At 36.7% G+C, this 24305-nt stretch overlaps 1 protein-coding gene across 1 annotated transcript in view; it reads left to right on the forward strand.

The window, feature by feature from the left end:
• SEC23A (SEC23 homolog A, COPII coat complex component) overlaps positions 1-24038 on the forward strand; it is a 90391-nt gene extending 66353 nt beyond the window's left edge. Inside the window, 7 exon segments of the mRNA XM_058293538.2 lie at positions 2597-2674; positions 5339-5500; positions 8335-8421; positions 10400-10555; positions 14106-14171; positions 23815-23875; positions 23878-24038. Coding sequence (XP_058149521.1) covers positions 2597-2674; positions 5339-5500; positions 8335-8421; positions 10400-10555; positions 14106-14171; positions 23815-23875; positions 23878-23912 — 645 coding nt within the window. The 3' untranslated portion in view covers positions 23913-24038.
• Positions 24039-24305: the final 267 nt, after the last annotated feature.

The raw sequence follows: 24305 nt of genomic DNA on the forward strand, positions 1-24305 counted from the left end.
CAACATGATTTCTGTTTTCAGAGATTCTGTTTTCATTGAAATCCAACAATCTTAGACTTTGAAGTCAGAATATTTCTTCAGGAATCTTGCAGAGAATTGTTCAGCTTGTTCATCTGATGAAAAGTGTTTACTGTTCAGACTGTTTCTGCAGCTTTAAACATTTAGAAAACTCTGGCTTATTTCATTGAAAGTACTTCAGTTTACCTTTTGGCTCATATATCTCCCCCTCCCATTTCTCAAATTATAATATCTTCAATTAATATTGTAAATTTATTACAGTTGGTGAGCCAGTGTTGATACATTATTATTAAAAGTCCATAGTTTATAATAGGGTTTACTCTTTGGGTTGGACAATCCTGTGGGTTTTGAGGAATGTATGTCATATATCTACGATTACAGTATCATACAGAATGATTTTCCTGCCCTATTAATATCCTTTGCTCTATCTTTTCATCTCTCCTGTTCCCTCCTGGAACCTCGGGCAAACACTGATCCTTTTACTGTCCCTATAGTTTTACCTTTTCCAGAATGTTATATAACTGGACTCATACAGTATAGCTTTTTTTTTTTTTTAAGATTTATTTATTTAATCCCCCCCCCCCCTCCCCCGGTTGTCCATTCTCTGTGTCTGTTTGCTGCGTCTTGTTTCTTTGTCTGCTTCTGTGGTCGTCAGCCTCACGGGAAGTGTGGGCGGCGCCATTCCTGGGCAGGCTGCACTCTCTTTTGCGCTGGGTGGCTTTCCCTATGTGGTGCACTCCTTGCGCGTGGGGCTCCCCCACGCGGGGGACACCCCTGTGTGGCAGGGCACTCCTTGCGCACATCAGCACTGCTCATGGGCCAGCTCCACACAGGTCAAGGAGGCCCGGGGTTTGAACCGCGGACCTCCCATGTGGTAGACGGACGCCCCAACCACTGGGCCAAGTCTGCTTCCCCAGTATAGCTTTTTTAGTCTAACTTCTTTCACTTAGCAATGTGCATTTAAGGTTCTTCCATGTCTTTTCACAGCTTGATAGCTCATTTCTTTTTACTGATTCATAATATTTCACTGTATAGATGTACCACAGTTTATTTTGCATTCATCTCTTACACATTCATGCGCAGGATTTTGTGTGCACATATGTTTTCAGTCATGTAGTTTTTAAAAAATGATTCTCAGACTGGTTTTGTTTAGTAAAGTTAGTCATTTTTGTGGCATTTTCCAGCACTTTTTTTTTCATACCAGTACCTCTCTTTGAAGAAAGTGGTGTTGTGACATCAGCATGCCTTTTTTAACAAGAGACAAAAATTCCATAGAGTTAGCCATTGATAGGGCACTGTCAATACAAATGCAACACATTTCCTCCAAGTTAAACTTTTTGTTTCTAGGTAGGAATACAAAACAGTGAATATAACCTGACCTTTGTTTGGAGCAGCAGAAAAGTTTCTCTTTGAAGCAGAAAAGTTTTTTTGAATTTCACTGCATTTACAAATTTCACATGAAATCGGTGACATCTGTGGAATCATCAACCTGAAAGAGAAGTTGTTATTTTTCAGCTTATTGCACAAAATCTCGTCAGGATAATATAATGTCATCAATACTTTGACTTACTGAACTATTTTAAAATGGAACCTTTTTGATTTATCAGACTGCATCTTGTCCTGGCATTTTACTTACTATAATTTTATGTGTTGGCATTATTAGGTTTTTGTTTCAACTGTCTGATTTCCTTTTCTAGATAATAAATTCTGCTCCTGAACAACTTGCTTCCTGGGTCTTTTCAATGAATGGGAGTTGTTTTAATAGACACTTTTTTTGTTTTGAGATTCCAAAAGCTGTTGTAGCACCTTTACTTGTCAAATGGATATGATTTGTAACCTTTTCAGTTTTGCTGAGATTTTGCTCCCTTTGTAGGTTGTCATGTGCAGTGCAAGATTGATTTTATCTTTTGGTGTCTGGTAAAGATTATTAAAAAAAGATTAATTAGTACTTAACCTATGGTGGGGAAAGGTTTATTTCTCTTTTCATTGATGCAGGAGCCACTTTATCTACCACTAAGAGTCCCTGCATTTCACATTAATTCTCACAGCTAACTGTGTTCTTCATTGATACATGAGCTGAGTGATATTTCTCTTTTAAACATGAAACCAATGGCCGGAGCCATTAAAGAAAAATATTAAAAGATTTAATTGCATAAAAGTAGAAACAACAAATCCTGTGGTAAAAATACTATTAGCAGAATTTAATGACAATGTTTGTTATATGTATGACAAGAGTCATACACATATAAGAGCTCAGTAAGATTTGGGCAATTTGCTGAGCAATTTTGGTCATTAAGGGCTGTTTATTTGTAGTCAGAGACAGTTAAAAAAAATTTCAAGCACTTAAAGGTGAGTTGTTATTGCATTGGAGCTGCATATTGTTTGCTTCTGAAATTCAGATGTACTTCTTTGGTTATAATTAATCTGGTAAGTCCATAAATAATATTCCAATTTATCCTATGTCAAACAGTATCTGCCTCCTAAAGAGTAATTACTTTTTGTGAATAGATTATGTATAGGTACCAGTTTTAGCTCTGATATCAGGAAATATATAACTTACACATTTTATTTTATTTAGTGTCAGAAATTTGGAGAGTATCACAAAGATGATCCAAGTTCTTTCAGATTTTCAGAAACTTTCTCTCTATATCCACAGGTAAGTAGATGAAGGTCCATGTTCTTTTCTTAGTTTTGCACATAGCGTTGAGTCTCATTTTTCCTGTTATTTGCCTTTTATTACTCATCTTACAGTACCTGTGGTATTGGGATATTCTTTTGGTTACGTAACTTTTGGGATAGCTGAAAAATTACTATTATGATGTGGGTCAGTAAAAAGTACTTGGTATTTTTACACTGACCATGCAAATAACCATTTATTTGTGGTGAGTAGACATTTACACAGGAATCCTCCTGTGGAGTAGAATTAGTTGTAAGGCAAATTAGCTTTCCATTTGATAGAAGTGGATTTGATTATAGTGGTACAAAAGGACTTCATCTGAGGTATTTTATCAGTCAGCTAGTCTTACAGCATGGTATCATCACCTGAGAATCATTTTATATGTGACATTCCAGATAATTAAAAAAGAAGCTAATTTGATTTCCATTCTAGAACTTTTTCTACTTGTGGCAATAAACTATACCTCCACCTTTCAATTTAAAAGATATTTTTCAAAAACCTAGGTTAAATTATATAATAAGTAGCAGAGATAACATTTAACTGAATACTATGTGCAAGGAATTTTAGGAGAAAAAAGATGGCTGACATGAATCCCACTTTCAAGGAACTTTTCAGTTTGAAGGGTGATACCTGAAATATATGTAAGGAACACAGAACAGAAAGTGAGAAATGCTACAAAAGGTCTACAAAATTTAAAGAAAAAGGAATCTTTCAAAATGAATGGTTTGGTAGATTTTTTTTTTTTTTTTAAAGATTTATTTATTTATTTAATTTCCCCCCCTCCCCTGGTTGTCTGTTCTTGGTGTCTGTTTGCTGCGTCTTGTTTCTTTGTCCGCTTCTCTTGTCGTCAGCGGCACGGGAAGTGTGGGCGGCGCCATTCCTTGGCAGGCTGCACTTTCTTTTCACGCTGGGCGGCTTTCCTCACGCGGGGGACACCCTTGCGTGGCACGGCACTCCTTGCGCGCATCAGCACTGCGCATGGCCAGCTCCACACGGGTCAAGGAGGCCCGGGGTTTGAACCGCGGACCTCCCATATGGTAGACGGACGCCCTAACCACTGGGCCAAAGTCCATTTCCCAGTTTTGGTAGATTTTTATAGAGAAGGTGGCATTTTAGCTTAGCCTGGAAGGATGAGTAATATTGAGACATGTAGAAATTCAAAGTTTTGCCCACAAGAATGTCTGAAGTTTTAATTTTTTTTCAGAGCTCTTCTATTTTTTTTTTTTTTAATCCCTTATTGATCTGTAATGCAGAAACTCCATGCTTATAGGAGACTTTTCCAACCCTCAGATGACATCTTGGAGAATCAGGAAAAAGTAATTACTTTGATATTAGGGTTTCCTTGTCTTAAGGCATCAAAACTCTTTCTCTGTTTTGGGAATTCTAAGATCTTGGTCTCATCTTCATAGCAGAAACCAGAAGTAAAGGGAGTAAGTGTATTAGCCTAAGTATTTGACTAAAATCTCCATACTTGCCTTTTTTCTTTTCTATCCCTGCTGCAAGCCTTTTATTTAGGCTGTTAAATTTTCAGAGAAGTCCAGGCATCCCATCTTTGCCTCTACTGGAAGTAGGAGCAGAGGACCCAGAAATAAGTTTTTCTTTGGGGTTTCAAAGCAAGATGGTCTTCTAAAATGTGGCATTGACTAAATTTAAGGGAAGTTTTCACCACCCACCCCCAAATATTTACCTAAAATTGACCAATTTGACATTCTTGTGAGTAACCTCTTATTGAGTTATAGATCACTGTATGAAATGAAAAGGAATTTTGGTGAGTGTAATGTGTTGGGAGAGAGTTGTTAAGTGAGCCCTAGGCAGGGCAACATGTAAGCACTTGGTTCCTGAGGACTGGGGGAAGTTCAGAGAAGTGCCTGAAAGACACATGGGAGTACCTAGTGTGGGGCTGATCCTGTCATCATTGTATCAAAGAAAAAGTGTAGCTGTCTTTTAATCAGCCTAACTCTACCCTTCTTTTGATCTCTTTCATGTGAGGAATCGGAGGGGGAGGTGAAAGGAGAATAAAGTAGTGAAACAAAGTCTAGGAAGTGTTTCTCAGGGATAGGAAATTAAATAGGGATAGAAATTAAATGTAAAGAAACAAATGGGTGTACATGAGTTCTTTTTTCTTTGTTTCTTTTAAACCAGCACAAACCCTTGCCAGTGTAATTTTTAGGGGAGCTATACAAAAAGTAGAAAACCTCTTAATCTGTTTCTGTGTTCTCTTAAGAGTCTTTTGGTTGTTGGTAATGAGTAGTAATAAAAAAAAGCCCAGAGAAGCAGGCAGACGGATGAGGAATAAAAACAAAGAATTCTGACGAAGCACCACCTGGCATCACCCTCTGAATAACTTAGATATGAGCAAGGGGTTTTTGCAAGCCTGTTTAATAGCTAAGAATCTTTTGCTCCTATTCTGGTTTTCCTTTTCAGTCACTTACTTCAAATTTTTTTCATTGTTAAGTTTATATTTTGAAGAGCATATAAATACCGTGACCATGATTCCTTTCTGAAGAATACAATTTAGAATTTTTAATGTAACTTGCTGTTTTAATGTATTGTTATTCATTATAATCAAATGCTTTTTGTAATGGTAAACTCCTGTTGCTATATTAAAATCAGTAAAATCTGTCCTCATGTTTTATCTTGTAGTTTATGTTTCATTTAAGAAGATCTCCTTTCCTACAAGTTTTTAACAACAGTCCCGATGAGAGTTCATATTATCGTCACCATTTTATGCGTCAAGATTTGACCCAGTCTCTAATCATGATTCAGCCCATTCTCTATGCATATTCTTTTAGTGGACCACCAGAGGTAAGAAGGGAAGGGGAAAAAAAAGTAAATTGTTTTAGTTACTGTGATGTGTGACATTAAACAAGTGAAACTAAGTTTTTTGAGATACTGTTATGAAATATGAAAGACTTTAATTAAAAGAATGGTTATCTTAAACTATTCATGAATTTATTAAAAAATGAATGTATTCATTTAAAAAATGTTTATGAGTGCTAACTATATGCCAGATAACATGCTGGACTGTAATTGGAAGTTATAAAAATAAAAACTATAAAAATAAAATAAAAACAAAAAGTCATAAAAATCCAAAAAAATAAAATAAAAACACGATGGAATTTCATTTGCATTCACATAGGTGGTTGATCAGATACTGTGGAGCTTATGATTAGTCTTTAACAATGATCAGAGATAATGATTCTATAGCCTGTAGTTTATTCTAAGTTTAGTGACTGATAATTAGGACATTTTGTCTAAATAGAATGTCTTGCTTTAATATAATCCCTTTTTTCCTCTGGTCTTTTGCAAACATTAAACACAGTTGATTATATGTCATTATAACATGTTATCAAATAAGATTTTTTTTCCAGTTCCATAGTTAAAACTGACTGTTTTATCACTTAAAAATAGGTAATGACTATATTTGAAAACAATACTTTAGAAAGAGTCAGTCTAAAGGTAATATTTATTATATCTACTGATTAGTAATCCCTTATGATGCCTTTCTTTTTTTTGCCTAACTGGTTGCGTCATTATCTTTTTGGTGCATCAGTTCTCTGTACGGAGGGCCTCCCCTGCACTGTGCAGGTCTGGGACACCTTTTTTCTTTTTTTTACCAGGAGGTCCTGGGAATTGAACCTGGGTTCTACATATGGTAAACAGGAGCTCAACTGCTTGAGCCATAGCCACTTCTGTCATGAAGCCTTTTTTTTCTAATGTTTATTTATTTTATTTCTCTCCGCTCCCCACCCCCCCAATTGTCTGTTCTCTCTATTTGCTGCATGTTCTTCTTTGTCCTCTTCTGTTGTTGTCAGCGGCGTGGGAATCTGTGTTTCTTTTTGTTGTGTCATCTTGTGTCAGCTCTCTGTGTGTGCGGTGCCATTCTTCGGCAGGCTGCACTTTCTTTGGCCCTGGGCGGCTCTCCTTATGGGTGCACTCCTTGCGCGTGGGGCTCCCCCACGCGGGGGACACCCCTGCATGGCAGGGCACTCCTTGCGCGCATCAGCACTGCGCATGGGCCAGCTCCACACAGGTCAGGGGGGCCCGGGGTTTGAACCACAGACCTCCCATGTGATAGACGGATGCTCTAACCACTGGACCAAGTCCGCTTCCCTGTCATGATGCCTTTTAATCACTGTTTTGTAAAATAGTGGGTAAAATGCTTTCTTTTGTTTCTACTGTTTTTTAGCAGGTTTTCTTGTGGTTTCTGTTTTTATTGGAAAATATTTATAAAAAAATACATTGATTTAGCTACATATTTTTCTTAATCTTTGAATCAAGAAAACATTTTAGAAATAACTTTTTTTAAAAATTACAAAGCAATATCTATAAATCGTATCTGGAAAATGTAGAATAGTGTTTAGAAAAAATCTGGAATCCTACCATCCAAAGTGCCTGCTCCTATAAATTTCCATCCTGTCCATTTATTCCTTTAATATTGTTAGCTTTATTTTCTTCGGGCTTTGCTCTTGGAGTTACTCCCTTTGTGTCCTGTATCATTACTTTCTTTCTTTCTGGATCATTCTCATTAACATAGAATAGTCCTTAACAGAGTCATGTTAAAAAAACAAAACTAGAAGCTTGATCCAACATTTTTCTAATTGCCATCCCATTTCTATGTTCCTTGTTAGAATCCAGTTCAGAAAAGTTATTTATCCTTACTTTCTCACCTCAAATTCTCTTAACCTACATCAGACTTGCTACCCTAACATTTTATTAAACAAGTCTTACCAATGTGACTCAAGTGGTTGAGCAACTGCTTCCCACATAAAAGGTCCCAGATTTGGTTCCCCATGCCTCCTAAAAGCAAAAAAAAAAAACAAAAAAAACAAACCCAAGCAACAAGCAAACCAATGAAAACACGAAACAAAAAAACAACGCAGGGGAGCCAGTGTGGCTCAGTGGTTGAGCTTGAGGTTCCTGGTTCAATCACCAGCCTGGTACCTCAAAAAAAAAAAAAAAAAAAAAAGATCACCAATGCTCTACACCTTGCCAGAGCTCTCAACAGCATTTACCTTAGTGATGATTCTGTCCTTGAAAATCTTTTTGCTCTAGGCTTCTATGAAACCTTCTAAACTTTTACCTGTTTTTTCCCCTTTTTTACTGGCTTCTCCTTCCTAGTCTCCTTTTGTTGGCTTCTTTTCTTCAAACCTATGTTGATATGCTGCAGGGCTCAATCTTCTGCCCTCTTCTCTACCTTCCCTCTCCCTAAGAGACACAGTCTAACCCCATAGCTTTAAATACATCTTTATGCACTTTATTCCCAATTTTATGTCTTCAGCCTAGGCTACTCCTGTTCATTTAATATTCAGGATTATTTATATTTCCATCTGCTCCACATTTATTTTATCTCAAATCTTTTCCATCTCAGTCAGTGGTTTCAGTCAAGACATTATCAGGCTTAGGAATCATCCTTAATTTCCTCTTGATTCTATTCTTTATTTTTTAGTTGTTTGTTACCTGACTTCAGAGATTTCTTAGGAAATTAAAACATACTGTGAGAATTCATAATAAAAGATTTTAAGTAATAAAATATAAATTTAAAAACAAAAAGTATTCTGGAAAGATTTATTTTGTATCTTTAAGGTAAGTAATTTATTTTTCCTTCTTCCTCTCTCTCATTTGTTTCTTCTTGTTAGCCTGTTCTTCTTGATAGCAGCAGCATTCTTGCAGATCGTATTCTTCTTATGGACACATTCTTCCAAATTTTGATTTATCATGGTGAGGTAAGATGCCGCAGCATTTATATCATGTACCAGTAAAGTCTTTTTATTCATGGAAGTTTTTCCCTCTACTATATGACTAGTGTTTTGTCTATGATAAACTTCGATTTCCATTTTTATGAAATATGTATAAGATATGATTCTTCCTACTACAGGTTTTTAGGCCTCATTTGAAACTGGCCCACCTTTGTTATTTTGGCCATGTGTCCACACATGATGGACAAATGGATTCCACACAAAGCCTAGTGTTGTAAAAGTAAGAGCATTAAAGTCTTATTTGTGCATTATTTTAGCTCACAGTATCACACTTTTGGATTTTACCTGAAGATATTGAGACTAGAAAAGTCTCTTCCAGTGAGTGGCTTTCCTTTTTATTACTTCATATGATCATTATAAGAAGTTATCTTTAAAAGTATTCTGCATCATCTGGAAAACTCATTTAAAGCATATGGGAATTAAAATTACCAATTTCACTTAGTTGAAAGAGTAAGCATTTGGAAAGAGCAAAATATTTAAGTAGTTATAATACTTTAATCCAGGTATTCAGCAGAACTCTATTCATGCTTGCATGTATTTAGTCAGTCAGTTTTTAAGCTCTTTCCCTGTATAAAAAAAGCACAGTATTCTGCATGCTTTGGCAGATGCAGAGATTCATCTTTTATGGATCTATGCTCAAGCTTATAGTCTAATGTTACAGTGACTTCTACAAATTTATATTTCCAGTTGCTTTGATTGTAAATTATTTTAGATTTCCATTGTAATAGTAAAGAGGCTACTCAAAATACCTTTTAAATATTATCTATGACTTTCAAAAGATGGATTATTTTAAATTTGATATCAATTTTTAATTCCTTTTGCTTTTGAAAGATAGTGTCCATAATATTGTCAGAGGTTTGTTTTTGCTTCTTTTTTTGGTAGCTTCTGCTCCAATTAGCTTGTTAATGAGAAATCAGGAATGTATACGACTGTGCCTCTGTTAGAGATACAAAGGTGTGCAGAATATATGTTGACTGATTCAGTTAAATTGGAAGCCAAGCTAGGTTTAAATTTTTGGTTGATTAATTACATGAATTTTGGAGTAATTTTCCTTATTAAAAGAGTTGATTCAGATGCTCTTCTACAGGGATATTCACTTTATTTATTTTTAATATGTTTTTTATTTATTTTTAAAAGATACTTAGATTATATAAAATGTTACATAAACAAACATAAGGGATTCCCATATGCCCCACTCCCCACACCTCCACTTTTCCCCACATTAACAACAACTTTGATTAGTGTATGGTACATTCATTGCAATTGATGAACACATTTTGGAGCACTGCCATACAGCATGGATTATAGTTTACATAGTAGTGTACACTCTCTCCCATTCCATTCTGTAGGTTATGGCAGGATATATAATGTCCTGTATCTGTCTTTGCAATGTCATTGAGGACAATTCCAAGTCCCAAAAATGCCCCCATATTACATCTCTTTTTCCCTCTCCATACCTTCACCAACTTCAGTGGCCACTGTCTCCACACCAATGATATAATTTTTTCCATTGCTAGAATCACAGTAAGTCTATAGTAGAGATATTCACTTTATAATGTAATTTTTATTATTAAAACTTTTATGTCTATATTTGTAACTCCATTGGTAAAGACTCATAATGGTAGGTCATGAAGTTTGGAGTCTCTCCTTTATCATAAGCTTGGGTGGTAGATAACTTTTAGCTAATATTAATTTGATAAAAATAGTGTTTTTAAGTTTTCCTGGCTAAAAGTAGAAGAAATACCCTAATTTTGCATCTCTTTACTTAAAAATATTTTCCCTATTGAAATTAGTACTTGTAACTTTAAAAATTGAGATAAATGAAATAATGTTCTATAGTTTTCTTATTTCCTGAACGTTACTTCCTTTGATAAAGTCTTCTCTTAAAATTTTTCAATGGACAAGAAATTTAAAATAATAATTCCTTGACTTGTTTTAAAAATAGACCATAGCACAATGGCGCAAGTCAGGATATCAAGACATGCCAGAATATGAAAACTTCCGCCATCTTCTGCAAGCCCCGGTAGATGATGCGCAGGAGATTCTTCACTCCAGATTTCCAGTGCCGAGATACATTGACACTGAACATGGGGGCAGCCAGGTAAGTAGTGTTAGTTTGTTTGTGTGTTTGCTTATTTATTGATGGTTTGCATGAGGTGTTCCTCCTTGCCTTTAAACTGCTTCACAAAACAAAGGGAAGGGGAAGACATCTAATGCTTGCTGGTTTTGTTTTTTAACTTTTTATTGTAGTAACATACATGCAATTCAAAATTTCTCATTTTAACCACTTAGTTCTTGCTTTTTGCATTAGCTTTGAGATCAAAGCAATAAGATTATTGACTAGGTGCCTAAGCCAGCAGTGCCTCCCATCTTCTGCCTCCTGTAGTAACAGAACCAGGCTAGCATTATGGTAGTATGCCAGCTTTAGTTGAGCAAGAAGAGGGAAATGATTTAGTGTGCCTTTCTTAAAGCTGTTTATTTACTGATAAAGTCTATGAATATTAAGTTTGTGATAACATGCTTTTTCCCTTTTTCCTGAGTCTATCATTCTGATTTTTAGAAAAAATTAGATAATAATTTTTGGTATAATACAAAAAGGTAGACTTTGTGGTTTTTAGCATTTTAAGAATTGAATAAGAGAGAGAGAAATACATAAGGCCTTTTGGGCCCTTTAGGCTAGGTTAGGTCCCTTGATACACACTTTTTATTTTTTAATTAAAAAAATTTTTTTTAATAATGAGTTTTTTATTTTTTAAGATTATTTATTTCTTCCCCCTCATCCCCCCCCCCCCCCTTGTTGTCTGCTTTCTGTGTCTATTCACTGTTTGTTCTTCTGTGTCTGCTTGTATTCTCATTAGGCGGCTCTGGGAACTGAGCCTGGGACCTTCTGGAGTGGGAGAGAGGTGATCATTCTCTCACACCACCTCAGCTCCCTAATCTGCTGCATCTCTTATTGTCTCTCCTCAGTGTCCCTTCTTGTTGTGTCATCTTGCTGTGCCAGCTCTCTGCATGGGCTAGCACTCCTGCGCTGGACAGTACTCTGTGCAGGCCAGCACCCTGTGCAGGCCAGCACTCCTCATGGGCCAGCTTGCTACACAGGCCAGCTTACTTTCACCAGGAGGCCCTGGACATCGATCCCTGGGCCTCCCATATGGTAGACAGGATCCCATTTACTTGAGCCATATCCGCTGCTCGCACACTTTTATAATACTCTTTATTTCTTCCTATAATTCTTACCAGAGTTATCATATATTAATTTTAAAGTGTTACAAGTTTGTTTCACCTGCTCCTTGAAGGCAAGGGTCATGCTTTGCTTATCACTGTACCCATGATACTTAGCATAGTATTTAAGTAGTAGGTAGTGATTATCAGTTACTATTATTCAGAAATGATAGCAATTTTTATTATTAGGGTTTTACTCTATTTATGAGCTACCAGTTATTGAGAGTTTGCAAAGTAGGTAGTTAGCACTTTATATGCCTCATCTCATTTGATGCTCATAAAACTCCTTTCATTATGTCAATTTTACATATTATAAAAATGACACTTAGATTAAGGATCTTAGCCAAGAAAACATAGTACATGGAGGATCTGGGATTTGAATCTGGATATTCTGACTTCAGAGCCAGCCAGTGCTCCTGACATTGTGGTAAACTCCTGCCATAGAATGAAAGAAGACTTCTATTTAAAGATATCATACAGAATTTCAAAACACATAACTGCCTTTGTTCTTCCAATATTTGTCACATGGAAGTAGCCTGTAATTTTTAAGAGTTTGAGTGCCATTTGTTTAAAATGAGAATATTCAGTTAGTCTTTATTATTTAGGATTTCATATTTGCAAATTCACCTACTTACTAAAATTTACTTGTAACCTCCAAATCAATACTTGTGACGCTTTCACTGTCATTTATGGACATGTGCAGAAACAATGAAAAATTAAAGTTGCCCAATGGCTCCCAGTCCAATAAGGTGACATTCTACCTTCTTGTTTCAAATCTTGTAAAAAAGTGTCTTTTAATGCTTTTAGTGGTGTATTTAGTATCATGTTTTTTCACATTTTTTTTTTTTTTTTTTTTGCTTTTCTTTTGGAGATTTTGCTGTTTAAAATGGTTCCCAAGTGAATGCTAAAGTGCTGTCTGGTGTTCTTTTTTTTTCCTAAAGATTTATTTCTCTCCCCTCCCCTGAACCCTCCCCTCCCCAGCATCTGCTCTCTATGTCCATTTGCTGTGTGTTCTTCTGTGAACGCTTGTATTCTTCTCAGCAGCACCTGGAATCTGTGCTCGTTTTGTTATGCATTCTTGCTATGTCGGCTCTCTATGTGTGTGGCGCCATTCCTTGGCAGGCTGGACTTTCTTTCGCGCTGGGCGGCTCTCCTTACGGGGCGCACTCCTTGCATGTGGGGCTTCCCTACGCAGGGGACAACCCTGCTTTGCATGGCACTCCTTGAGTGCATCAGCACTGCGCGTGGGCCAGCTCATCACATGGCCCAGGAGGCCCTGGGTTTGAGCCTTGGACCTCCCATGTGGTAGGCAGACGCCCTATCTGTTGGGCCAAATCTGCTTCCCTGTCTAGTGTTTTTAAGTGCAAGAAAATATATATGTTAGCTAGGCTTCATTCAGGCATGAGTTATAGTGTTTTTGATCATGAGTTCAATGTTGATGAATCAGCAATGCATATTAAATATGGTGTCTTTAAACAGAAACACACATAAAACAAGGTTATTTATTGACTTATTGGAAAAAGTAACATGGTCAGAGTTTTGCAGGAATCTAACCCTGTATTTCCCCTAGGATCAATGACTCAGTATTTGCTAATTTAGTTATGGTGTAGACTTTATAGAATATACTATTGGATAATGGAGTTATTATAGTTTTAATTTTTATCATTATTTGGAACTTTGAAATTCTGATGATGTTTCAGACCAAGTATTTAGTAAATTTCATGCTAACTTTGTCATAATGGCTGCACACATAATTTTTATGTGATGAATTTTGGACTCAACGATTTATTATGAATGTATAATTTGTAGAGAAGAAGGTACATATATTATTTATATGAAACATAAAGGTATGTGGCCTACACATTTCAAAATTTAGTTCATATTTTTTAAAGTTACATTTTATTTATTTTATTTTTTACTTGGTTCTCTCCCCCTCACCCATCTCCATTTGTCTGCTCTCTTTGTCCATTTGCTGTGTGTTCTTCTGTGTCCACTTGCATTCTTGTCAGCGGCACTGGGAATCTGTGTCTCTTTTTTTGTGTCATCTTGCTGTGTCAGCTCTCCGTGTGTGTGGTGCCATTCCTGGGCAGGCTGCACTTTTTCTGCATGGGGTGGCTCTCCATATGAGGTGCACTCCTTGCATGTGGGGCTCCCCTACGCGGGGGACACCCCTGCGTGGTACAGCACTCCTTGCGTGCATCAGCACTGCACCTGGGCCAGCTCACCACACAGGTCAGGAGGCCCTGGGTTTGAACCCTGGACCTCCCATGTGGTAGGTGGATGCTCTATCCATTAAGCCAAATCCACTTCCCAAAAGTTACATTTTAATAAAATTATTTTACCAGAACATTTTAAAGAAAATTGATTTTAGATGGGAAAATACTTTCACTCAGCTTACGTTATCTACAAATTGTTTCTTTGCTTTTTAGGCTCGTTTCCTGCTTTCCAAAGTCAACCCTTCACAGACTCATAATAATATGTATGCCTGGGGACAGGTAAGTATAAATACAGATCTTGAATATTATTTCTTTTGTATTAGTAGTTTGTTTTTTAGTGAGAGCTATATTCCCTCCCCCCCCAATATATTTGTTAATTTCTGTTGGAAAAGTAATGAAAAAATAAGAATAATAAAATAGAATTAGTATTTGGTGGCACCATAGAAAATAAAAAAAGTGATCACATCAAATAGAGGTCCCTTCATATTCAAAGTTTAGCACCACATTCTTGAGACAAAAAGCAATGAAGTGGATAGTATAAGAAAGAAAGTGATGATTTAAGCTTAATGCAAAGCCATGAACCCAAAAGGCCACAGTAAGCCAGCAGAGGCCAGGAAATATAGTTGAGCAAGAGATGCTGGAGGCTCAGACATCCTTACTGATATATTTTAATTTGGTAGAAGTTCTGCTTCTTGGTACAAGATACCAACATCTCTTGAGTATCCATTATTTGCAGGAATTGTATTGGCACTTCAGGGTACTCTCTGATCATCTCTGCCTTTGAAGAGCTTGTAGCCTAGTATTAGAGATCAAATACATACATAAGTAATTAAAATACAGGCAGAATGGGACATGTGCTTTTAGAAGGTATCAAGTGTTATGGGGGATTGGAAGAAGAAGAGGGGAAGTAGTCATGTGGTGGCAGAAGATAGAGTGTGATCAGAAAAGAGCTCAGAAAGGAGGGACATTTACTATAAAGGGTGTTTATTATTTCAAAAGCTAGAAATTGCCTGGGGTAAGGAAATTCTAAATGGAGGATAGCATGGGCAAAGGTATAGAGTACATTTGGAATGAAGAGTAGAACATAAAACTGGAAATGTAGTTTGCGGCCAAATTGTGGAGGATAAGTGTCAGGTTGAGGACTGAGAAATTGAGCATTTAATTATTAAGTAATGTGGTGCCATTCAAGGTTTTTGGACTGGGGAATTGAAGCTTAGATAATAGTTGAGTCTTAAGATTAAATAGCAGTTTGTAGGTTGAAACTGAATCTATTGAAATACTTTATTGAGAGGAATTGAAGGCAAGATGGTGAAAAAGAAGGAAAGGATTTGAGGAATATTTCAAAGGTAGATCCATTGGGACTTGATTAGAATTTGGCAGGAAAGTAGAAGGAGGAACCAAAAGTTACTCTAAAGCATGATAGCCAAATGCAGTATCTCAATTTTGATTGGATCCTAGATTGGAGGGAGAGGAACAATTATAAAAGGTATACTTGGGACAAATAATGAAATTTGAATATGAACTATTAGGTAGCTTGTACAACACTGTTAAATTTCTTGAGTGTGATAATGATATTGTGGTTATGTAGGAGATTGTCCTTGATCTTAGAAGATATATCCTGAAATATTTAGGGGTGAAATGTCATATCTTCAACTTGCAGAAATGATTCAACAAAAGAAAAAGGAGAAGAAAAGGAAAAATATTTAGAAAGAGCACTAGAGCAAATGTGACAAAATATTAACAATCAGTGACTCTAGGTGTAAGGTATATGTATGTTTGAATATTCATTGTACTTCCTATTCAACTCTTCCATAAGTTTGAATTTTTTAAAAGTAAATAGTTGGGGGGTGGAACTCAAAGTTTTGAGTCATAGTAACTAGGAGAACACAAACCAGTTAATGAGAGAGTAGAGAGAAAATGTTTTACTGTTGTGGCAGTTTGGTATTATTGATGAATTCTGAAAAAGATACTGTGTAAAGTTCCTTGGGCATGCTACCCCTTTGATTGTATTAAATTCAGAGGTTTCACTTTGCTTGATTAAGTTAAGATTAGGGCTTTGATTCAGTGACACCAGTAGGACATTGAGTCCCTGTCCCCTTGGTGGGTGGACACTCTCACAGAAAACCATAGGGCTGGAGAGAGCTTAGTTGTTTTTGATCCTGGAGCCCCAGAGAGAGAGCCTAGCCATGCCTGATTGTTTACAGCTGGCCTAGTGGAGAGAGCAGAGCAGTTGAGCCTGGAAAGAGATGAGCCCTGGGAAGAGAGAAGAACCTTATGCCAGCCTACAGCTGAGATCAGAAAAAGCTGCAACCATGGAACCCTAAGAAGAAGAGGAAAGCTAAACCCTCACATAGACTGGTAGCCATCTTGCTAAAACAAGTGGCAACAGACTTTGGTGAGGGAAGTAACTTACTCTTTATGGCCTTGTGACTGTAATCTCTACCCCAGATAAATACCCTTTATAAATGCCAACAGATTTCTGGTACTTTACATCAGCACCCCTTTGGCTGACTAATACAATTGTAGTCACATTGAGTTTGAGATACCATCTGATAGACATATTGAACAGGCTACTGGAAATTTGGGTCTGGTGACCGTAAGGTTTGAAAGTTGATTTTAGAAAGGTGATAATTAAAGTCACTGGAGTAGATCCTTGTCTGAGGAAAGGGTTGAAAGGCAAAGGAGGAATGAGACAAAACTTTGAGGAAGTTTAAGTGGTAGGAGTAGTTTAAAAATAATCAGAGAGGTAGAAGTCTGAAAAGAATACCATGTCATAAAAGGTGAGGGATGTTATAGAAGGAAGAAGAAGGAGGTAACAAACACTAAAATACTATAGACACTTGAAGGAGGATGAAGACTAAAGAAGGTGGGTGGGTTTGATGTCTAGGAGGTCATTTGTGGCCTTTGGTATAGGCAGTTAAAATATCCTGGTAGAATGGAATACAGTGAATGGTAAGAATTGGAAGTTGTAAGTATAAGTGATTCTTTTTGCAAATTTAGCCATTTCAATTTAGAGTGAAAGTAGGGTATTAGGATTAGAGCACAGAACTTACTAGTAGGCTGAGTATAAGGCCAATACAGGGGAGAAACAAAAGAACAGTTTATGGACTGTTTAAGATTCTCAGAAAGGAGACATTGTGATCAGCACCACATGGAGTTTAAGCCTTTGGTAAGGAGGCAGAACACTTCTTTCTGTGCAGCAAAGAGTTGAGAGGAAGGGTGAAGAGAGAAAAATTCTGAGGTGGAGTGAATTTGGATAATGGCTTTCTTCTTTTTCTACTTCTTTTCTTCTTCTTTTAGTAATAGAAGAGTGATTATTTGCTAAGAGTAAGAGAGGCTGGGGTTAAGGACTAGAAAATATTAAAAACAGGTATAAGGAATATATAAGAAATCAAGAGAGGATGAATAAAATTCTTTCAGAGCAGTGGTGAGGACCCGTTTTATTTACTAATAATTCCTAGAGTATGTTTGTAGCTCAGGCACAGGATCAAAGATGAAAGACTTTAGGGTAACTTAGGATTGGAGATGAGAAAGATGGAGACATTAGGAAGTGGGTAGAATAATTTAGAGCCATATTGAATTACTGACTGTGTGGTCCAGACTGTGTATGGGATAAATGAAACAATAATTGTAATTAGGGCCCCTTCCTCTTGAATATAGAACTCCCTAAAAATTTTGTCTTCATTTTACTATTTTTCTGGATGATTGCACCCACATCTATGAATGGCTTCAGCTTTCAAATGAGGCTAACTTGAAAATCTCCATGTTTTGTTTGGCTTTACATTGAACTATAGACTTGAATGTCTGTAACTGCCTAGTGCATATTTCAAAAGCAGCATGCCCCAACGTACGCTTAGATCTTTTCACACTATTTTATTCTTCCTCACTTTCCCATGTTTGCAGAGGTCACTACCATTCTCTCAATTCCCAAGACTTGAGAATTTAGTAATTTATATTTTCCCCTTTTGCCCCAAATTATTCACAAATATTTTGATTTGTTTCCCCTGTCCATCCCCTGTTTTTCATATCACTGACCAAGGTCAGGCCCTAATTACTTTTCACATGGACCTGCTAACTAGTTTCTGGGCTTCTGTTTTTTTGTGCCACATTGGCAGTTGCTGGAGTTTTAGGGAGAATAATCACCCTAAAATGGTTCTAAATGTTAAAACACTGCTCAGAAATATTCAATAACTCCCTGTCAAATTACATGTAAACCCTTTATATTACTACTGAGGGCCCTTTAAAGTATGATCCAAATATCTTTTTATTTTTATTTATTTATTTTTAAGATTTATTTAAAAATTTTTTAAATTTCTCTTCCATTTCCCTCTCCCCAGTTATCTGTTCTCTGTGTCCATTTTCTGTGTGTTCTTTGTCCACTTCTGTTGTCAGCAGCATGGGAATCTGTGTCTCTTTTTTTTTGCGTCATCTTGCTGCACTGTCTCCATGTGTGCGGCACCATTCCTGGGCAGGCTGCACTTTCTTTCGCGCTGGGCAGCTCTCCTTATGGGGCGCACTCCTTGCACTTGGGGCTCCCCTATGCGGGGGACACCCCTGTGTGGCACGGCACTCCTTGCGCGCACCTGCACTGCTCATGGGCCAGCTCCACACAGGTCAAGGAGGCCCAGGGTTTGAATCGCAGACCTCCCATGTGGTAGACGGATGCCCTATCCATTGGGCCAAGTCTGCTTCCCCAAATATCTTTATCTAGGTTATGCCTTAATCCGTTTAGACCAACTGGACTTATCACTCTATTTTGAATACACTGAACATGTTCCCATCTCTGTGACTTTGTCCTTATGACCACTTGGACAAATCATAGCTGTATTGGTTTGCCACAGGACTGCTGATGCAAAATACCAGAAATGCGTTGACTTTTGTAAAGGGGATTTATTTGGGCTAAAAGCTTACTTTTCTGAGGCCATGAAATGCTCAAATCAAGGCATTAGCAGAGATGCTTTCTCACCAAAGTCAGCTACTATTGATTCTAGTGTCCTCCTTTGGCAAAGATGGCCACAGATCTCTGCTGAGGTCTCTGCCTTCCCTTCCAGAATCTACCATCTCCCAGAGCTCAGGTGTGGTCAACCAGGCATAGGATTTATCTCTTACCGGACCTATTCTCTCATTCTTGCTGCTCTGCTTTCTTCTCAAGTTCAGCTGTAACCTATCAGGGATATGTCTCATCTCTTCAACCTTGAGCTACTCTGTAGGCCCAGCCTCTAGGGGACCTCTTTCTCTGCCTCTGTGCTGTGCTCTGCTGGTTCCAGAGACTGGAATCTCTCTCAACCCTTGGGGCTTCTGTTTCCCTACAGTGCTCTCTCTCACATGGCATGATCAATGTGATGGCTTCCTTTTCCTCCGTGTGTGTCTGTCTCTCTCTGTGTCTCCATTTATATTGGATTCAGTAGGAGGTTGGATACCCAAGCAGGCTCAAGCCTCACTGAAAGCCCTAAAGCAATTTATCAAGTAATCTAATCAAAGGTCCTTTAACTGAATTTAATGCAATCAAAGGGTACCACACCCAAAGAAAAGACTAGTTTAAGAACATAATCTTCTGCTGGGATTCACAAGAAAACTGCCTCACTAGTGAGCCCTCATGGCTTAATTCAAAGTCCACCAACTCCATTAAATCTTTCCTATGATTGCATGACTAGATGTGTAATATCTCTGCCCTTTAGTCTCCTTTTCTTCCTTTTCCTATGGCATGCATTTCTCCTGTTAGATTATAAATTACTTAAGAGCAAAAATTGTGTCATTTTCATTCTTGACTACCTTTACTGCCCTAAACATAGCATATATTGAATATAATAGACCTGGATAGGAAAGCAGAGAGCACAGGAAGTCTATGGAGGTAGTCAGGAGTTAAAGAGGTTTTGTGATAGAGATGTATAAATAGAATCCAAGGTCTAGAAGTCCTGTAAAGTGGAGAGGATTATAGCAGGGAAAGGAACTTAATCTTCTCATGTGTGGGAAGGTTATCTATCACATATGAGAGAAAAAATGATCATATAAGGCATATATATATATGTTTATATACATCCTCAATAACACACATGCCACCCCTCTACCCCATCCCCCATTCCATTTACCGGCAGTTCAAAAAGCCAAGTATCTGGAAGTTCAGAGTACAGAATGAATCATTAACCAGCCTTTCCATTGTACTTAACTCTAGACAACTAAGTATTGGTTTTAGCTCTATATCCCACAACTTAAGAGGAACTTAGAGGTAGTTAAGAAAAGAAAATTGCAATTGGATAGAAAAGTAGCACCAGTAAATAAAGTTCAAGGAAATGGCGATTGATCATTATGGAGGAGAGATTAAAGGATACTTTAAAATGGTATTTGTCAGGTGTCACATATCAAATGCTTACCAGGACCAGGTGAGTAACAAATGACTGAAACTGGCTGGATATAAGAGAACCTTATGCTGTCAATGTCAGCCGACACTCTTAGTGTCAAAAAGCAGTACCTGAGGGCAGGAAGCTATATAGGGTGAACTCTAGGATTTGTGGGGAGAGTTCACAGATCCTTGTCTAAAGGAGATAGCTGCTCTTCCCTTCCAAATGATTGTTGTCATTCACGTAATTTAGTTAAAAAAAAAAAAAGTATGTGAGCCTGCATAAAATATAACTCACTGTGACTGTATTTCTCCTTTTAGAAAGTGTGGTTTAGTTCCTGGGAAACAGTGGCTAGTTGTTCCTCATTTTTCTGAGTTTAAATTAGAACATGGAGATGTAGTTGTTAGGCTTACAAAGTAGAGAACATGTTGAATTAAACTTGGAAGAGGTATTATTATGGAATAATATTTGAGAATGCATACTCTGGTGCCAAAGGGTCTGATAGAATCTGATTCCTTTACTTGCTGTGTGACACCGAGCAAATTACTTCTCTTTACCTTATCTTCATTGTCTACAAAGTGCTTGATATGCACAGTAATGTCCAGTTAATATTAGCTATTAGTTTTCATCGTCATCAATGAATAAAAAAGCTCTCCCCAAGTGGGAAAGATAAATTTAAAAAAAAAAATTTTTTTATTCATTTTTGAAAAATACTACATTCAAAAAATATGAGGTCCCATTCAACCCCACCGCCTCCACCCCACCACTACCCCCACAGCAACACTCTCTCCCATCATCATGTCACATCCAGATAAATTGTTTTAAACTTGGAAGTGTAATTAGTACTGATTGGATGTTAGGGGCATAAACAAGATTAGCCCTAGTCTTTTTTAACCTATGATTTTGTAAGAAAAATTATATTAATGTTATCATAGATAATAACCAGTAATGTTAACGAATAATTTGAATCCATGCTGTGTTTGAGTCTCTATGCTAAGCTTTTTATGTACTCATTTAATTGGCAAAAAAAATCTATGAGGTAGGTACTGTATTAGTCAGTTAAAGGGGTGCTGATGCCAAGTACCAGGAATCTGTTGACTTTTATAAAGGGTGTTTATTTGGGGTAAAAGTTTACAATTACAAGGCCCTAAAGAGTCCAACTCAAGGTACCGTAAGAGGTACTTTGTCACCAAAGCCTGTTGCCACGTGTTAAAGCAAGATGGCAGGCAATGTCTGCCTGGTGTCTCGGGCCATAGCTGCTCTGTTCTCTTTGACTGCAAACTATCCAGTGAATGGCTTCTCTCTCCCTAGAGCCGCAGGATCAAAGTTCTCTCCTCTTCTGTGTGTATGGAGCTCTTTCTCTTTTTCTCATGTACCTTCTTCTGTGTATGTTCTTCAGTGAGTGCCTGTTTATATAGCCCACCAACGGGGTGGAGACTTAACCTGAGTTACACTCTGCTGACATGGTTAAAATAAAGCCATGATCTTAACATCTTGCCTGAATCTAATATAACATCTAATATAACAATCTAATATAACATCAAGACATCTTGCCTGAATCTAATATAATCAAAGGGTATCACACCAGAGGAACAGACCAGTTTACAAGCATAATCTCTCTTTTTGGAATTATTAAGTAATCTCAATCTGCCTTAGGTACTTTTAACCCTGTTTTTCAGAAGAGGAAATTGGGTTTTATTGAGATTAAGTAATTTACCTAAGATCACATAATTAAACTGTAGCAGGTTGCTGATTTAAACCTAGGCTAATCTGACTCCAGAATCTCAGTTTTTAGTCATTAGCTAATTTGATGATTGCAGTTTAGGGAATTAAGTTGTTAGTCAAGCATTTCACTAAAAATTATTTGGAATCCGATGTCTCAGGTTTTTTTTCTTTTTTGGTCAGAAATCAATATTATCCATCAATGTCCTAATATTATCCATGAATAGCCCAAGGGTACCACTGCAGTCCTGCTTTTGTGACAGGGTATTGGAGACCACTGTCACTGTAGTGCTTCATATACTAAATGATAAAAGGCTTGGGTTTTTCTGCAGAATCCTGTATATGTTTTAAAGAGAAAAAGGGCCCATTTAAAAATATTGAATTCAACCACCTGCTAACTTTTGATAAATTTGAGTTGAACATTAGTATTTATAATTTCAAATAGGATCTCTAAAATCTGGTATCTAATATCTAATATAGATCTAATTTATCTAATAGATAAATCCTTACCTTTTTGTCTTGCCTAGGAGACATAGATATAGAATTGGGTTAGTTGAGGTGGAAAACATATGTATATAAATGAAAAAAAAGCAGGTATAGTTATAGGAAGAAAAATAGCAAGAGCTACCAAGTTATCATTGGTTTAGAACACATTTTTGAGGTCTTTCCTTATCTGCGAAGGTAGAATAAGGATAAGTATTCAGTTTTATAAAATGATAGATTTTTCAAAAGAAATAAAAATAGCTAAAACATGTTGCATGCTTATTGTGCCAATTTGTTCTAAATTGCTTTCACAATTTAACTAACTTAATTATTAAAACAACTGTGTGGGATAGGTCTTGTTATTATCCTTATTTTACAGATGACAGTAATAAAACACAGAGAGGTTATGTAACTTTCTCAAAGTCACATAGATGTAAGTGGCAGAGCCAGGATTTGAGCCCAGTCTGGATCCAGATTTGTGTTATTAGTCCTAGTGCTGTTGCCTCCCATTATGATCAGGTTTTTCAAGCACTTATGAATTAGCATATGAAAACATGATAAAATTGATTTTCCTTCATTCGGGAGAGGTTATGGCATGGCTGTTGCTGTTCTAGACTTAGAACCATAAGAGCTATGAATTCTCATCTCACATTTTCTATTAACTTGCTGATCTCCTCTGAAAATTAATTTCCCTATTTTAGTCTTTTTCATCTTTATTAATAAATTAGAATTTGAGTATCAGATGAAAAATTTAAAAATTTTATCACCATAGGAAATCTAGATAGGAAATATTTTAGAAATACTTTTTCTTGCCACCGTAATATTTGATTATTAATTGATTAGATTTAGCAAAGCCATTCTGTCAACCCATTTTTTTCTTAATTAAAATAGAAATTGGGAATTTTCCTAACTGTTGTCAATTACTCAGAACCTGCAGAAATCAATTAAAATAATTTGAAAACTTGATAAAGCATAATTCATTTAAAAATAAACTTACAAATTCACTTCCTTCCAACTGGCATTTCTGCTAAGATATATACAATTGGCATTTTATATTAGTAAACATTCAGCAATAATCTAACTTCGGGAGATTTATTCCAAAGTAATGATAAAAACACCAATACAAAAAAAACCACAACACAACACAAAACAACAACAGAACCCCCCCGCCCCCCCAAAAACACAAAACTCAATATATTCAGGACAGAATAATCACCTTATTACTTTAAAGATTTAGTTGGGTATAGAATATCATAGACATTCTACTTAAAATGATTTCCTTTTCTATTTTAAACATTTACATTTGCTTATACATTGCTTTACATTCCACAGTATCATCCTATGTTTTAATCATAGCAAATATCTTTCCTATCCTCTAGGAGTCTGGAGCACCAATTCTTACAGATGATGTTAGTTTACAAGTGTTTATGGATCACCTGAAGAAACTTGCTGTGTCAAGTGCTGCTTGAAAGGCTAAACATGTTAAGGCCACTTTAGGAAAATGGAATAATATGACAGTTTTTTTTTTTTTCTTTCCTTTTTTTCAATTCATCTGTGGAAACCATCAGAGATATCTAGACTCGTTTGTATTAGTATGGTTTGAGACGACAACATATGAAAAAATGTTCACGTTTGTAGATTAAGCTTGACCATAATAAGAGCAATAAGAACAAATTTGTTTTGCTTGCCACAGTATTATAACTGGTTTTAGAAGTTTGAAGTCTTTATAACTTAATTACTTTTAAGAGTAAAAATAGAGTCTGCTTGTACTACAGAGACATAACTCGTTTGTATATTGCAGACAAATCCAAAGTGGCACTGAATGTCCTTGCTGACTTTTTGAAAACTTCTTTCTTAATTTTAGCCAGAA

This window comes from Dasypus novemcinctus, chromosome 3 (genome assembly GCF_030445035.2).
Source record: "Dasypus novemcinctus isolate mDasNov1 chromosome 3, mDasNov1.1.hap2, whole genome shotgun sequence".
NCBI lineage: Eukaryota > Metazoa > Chordata > Mammalia > Cingulata > Dasypodidae > Dasypus > Dasypus novemcinctus.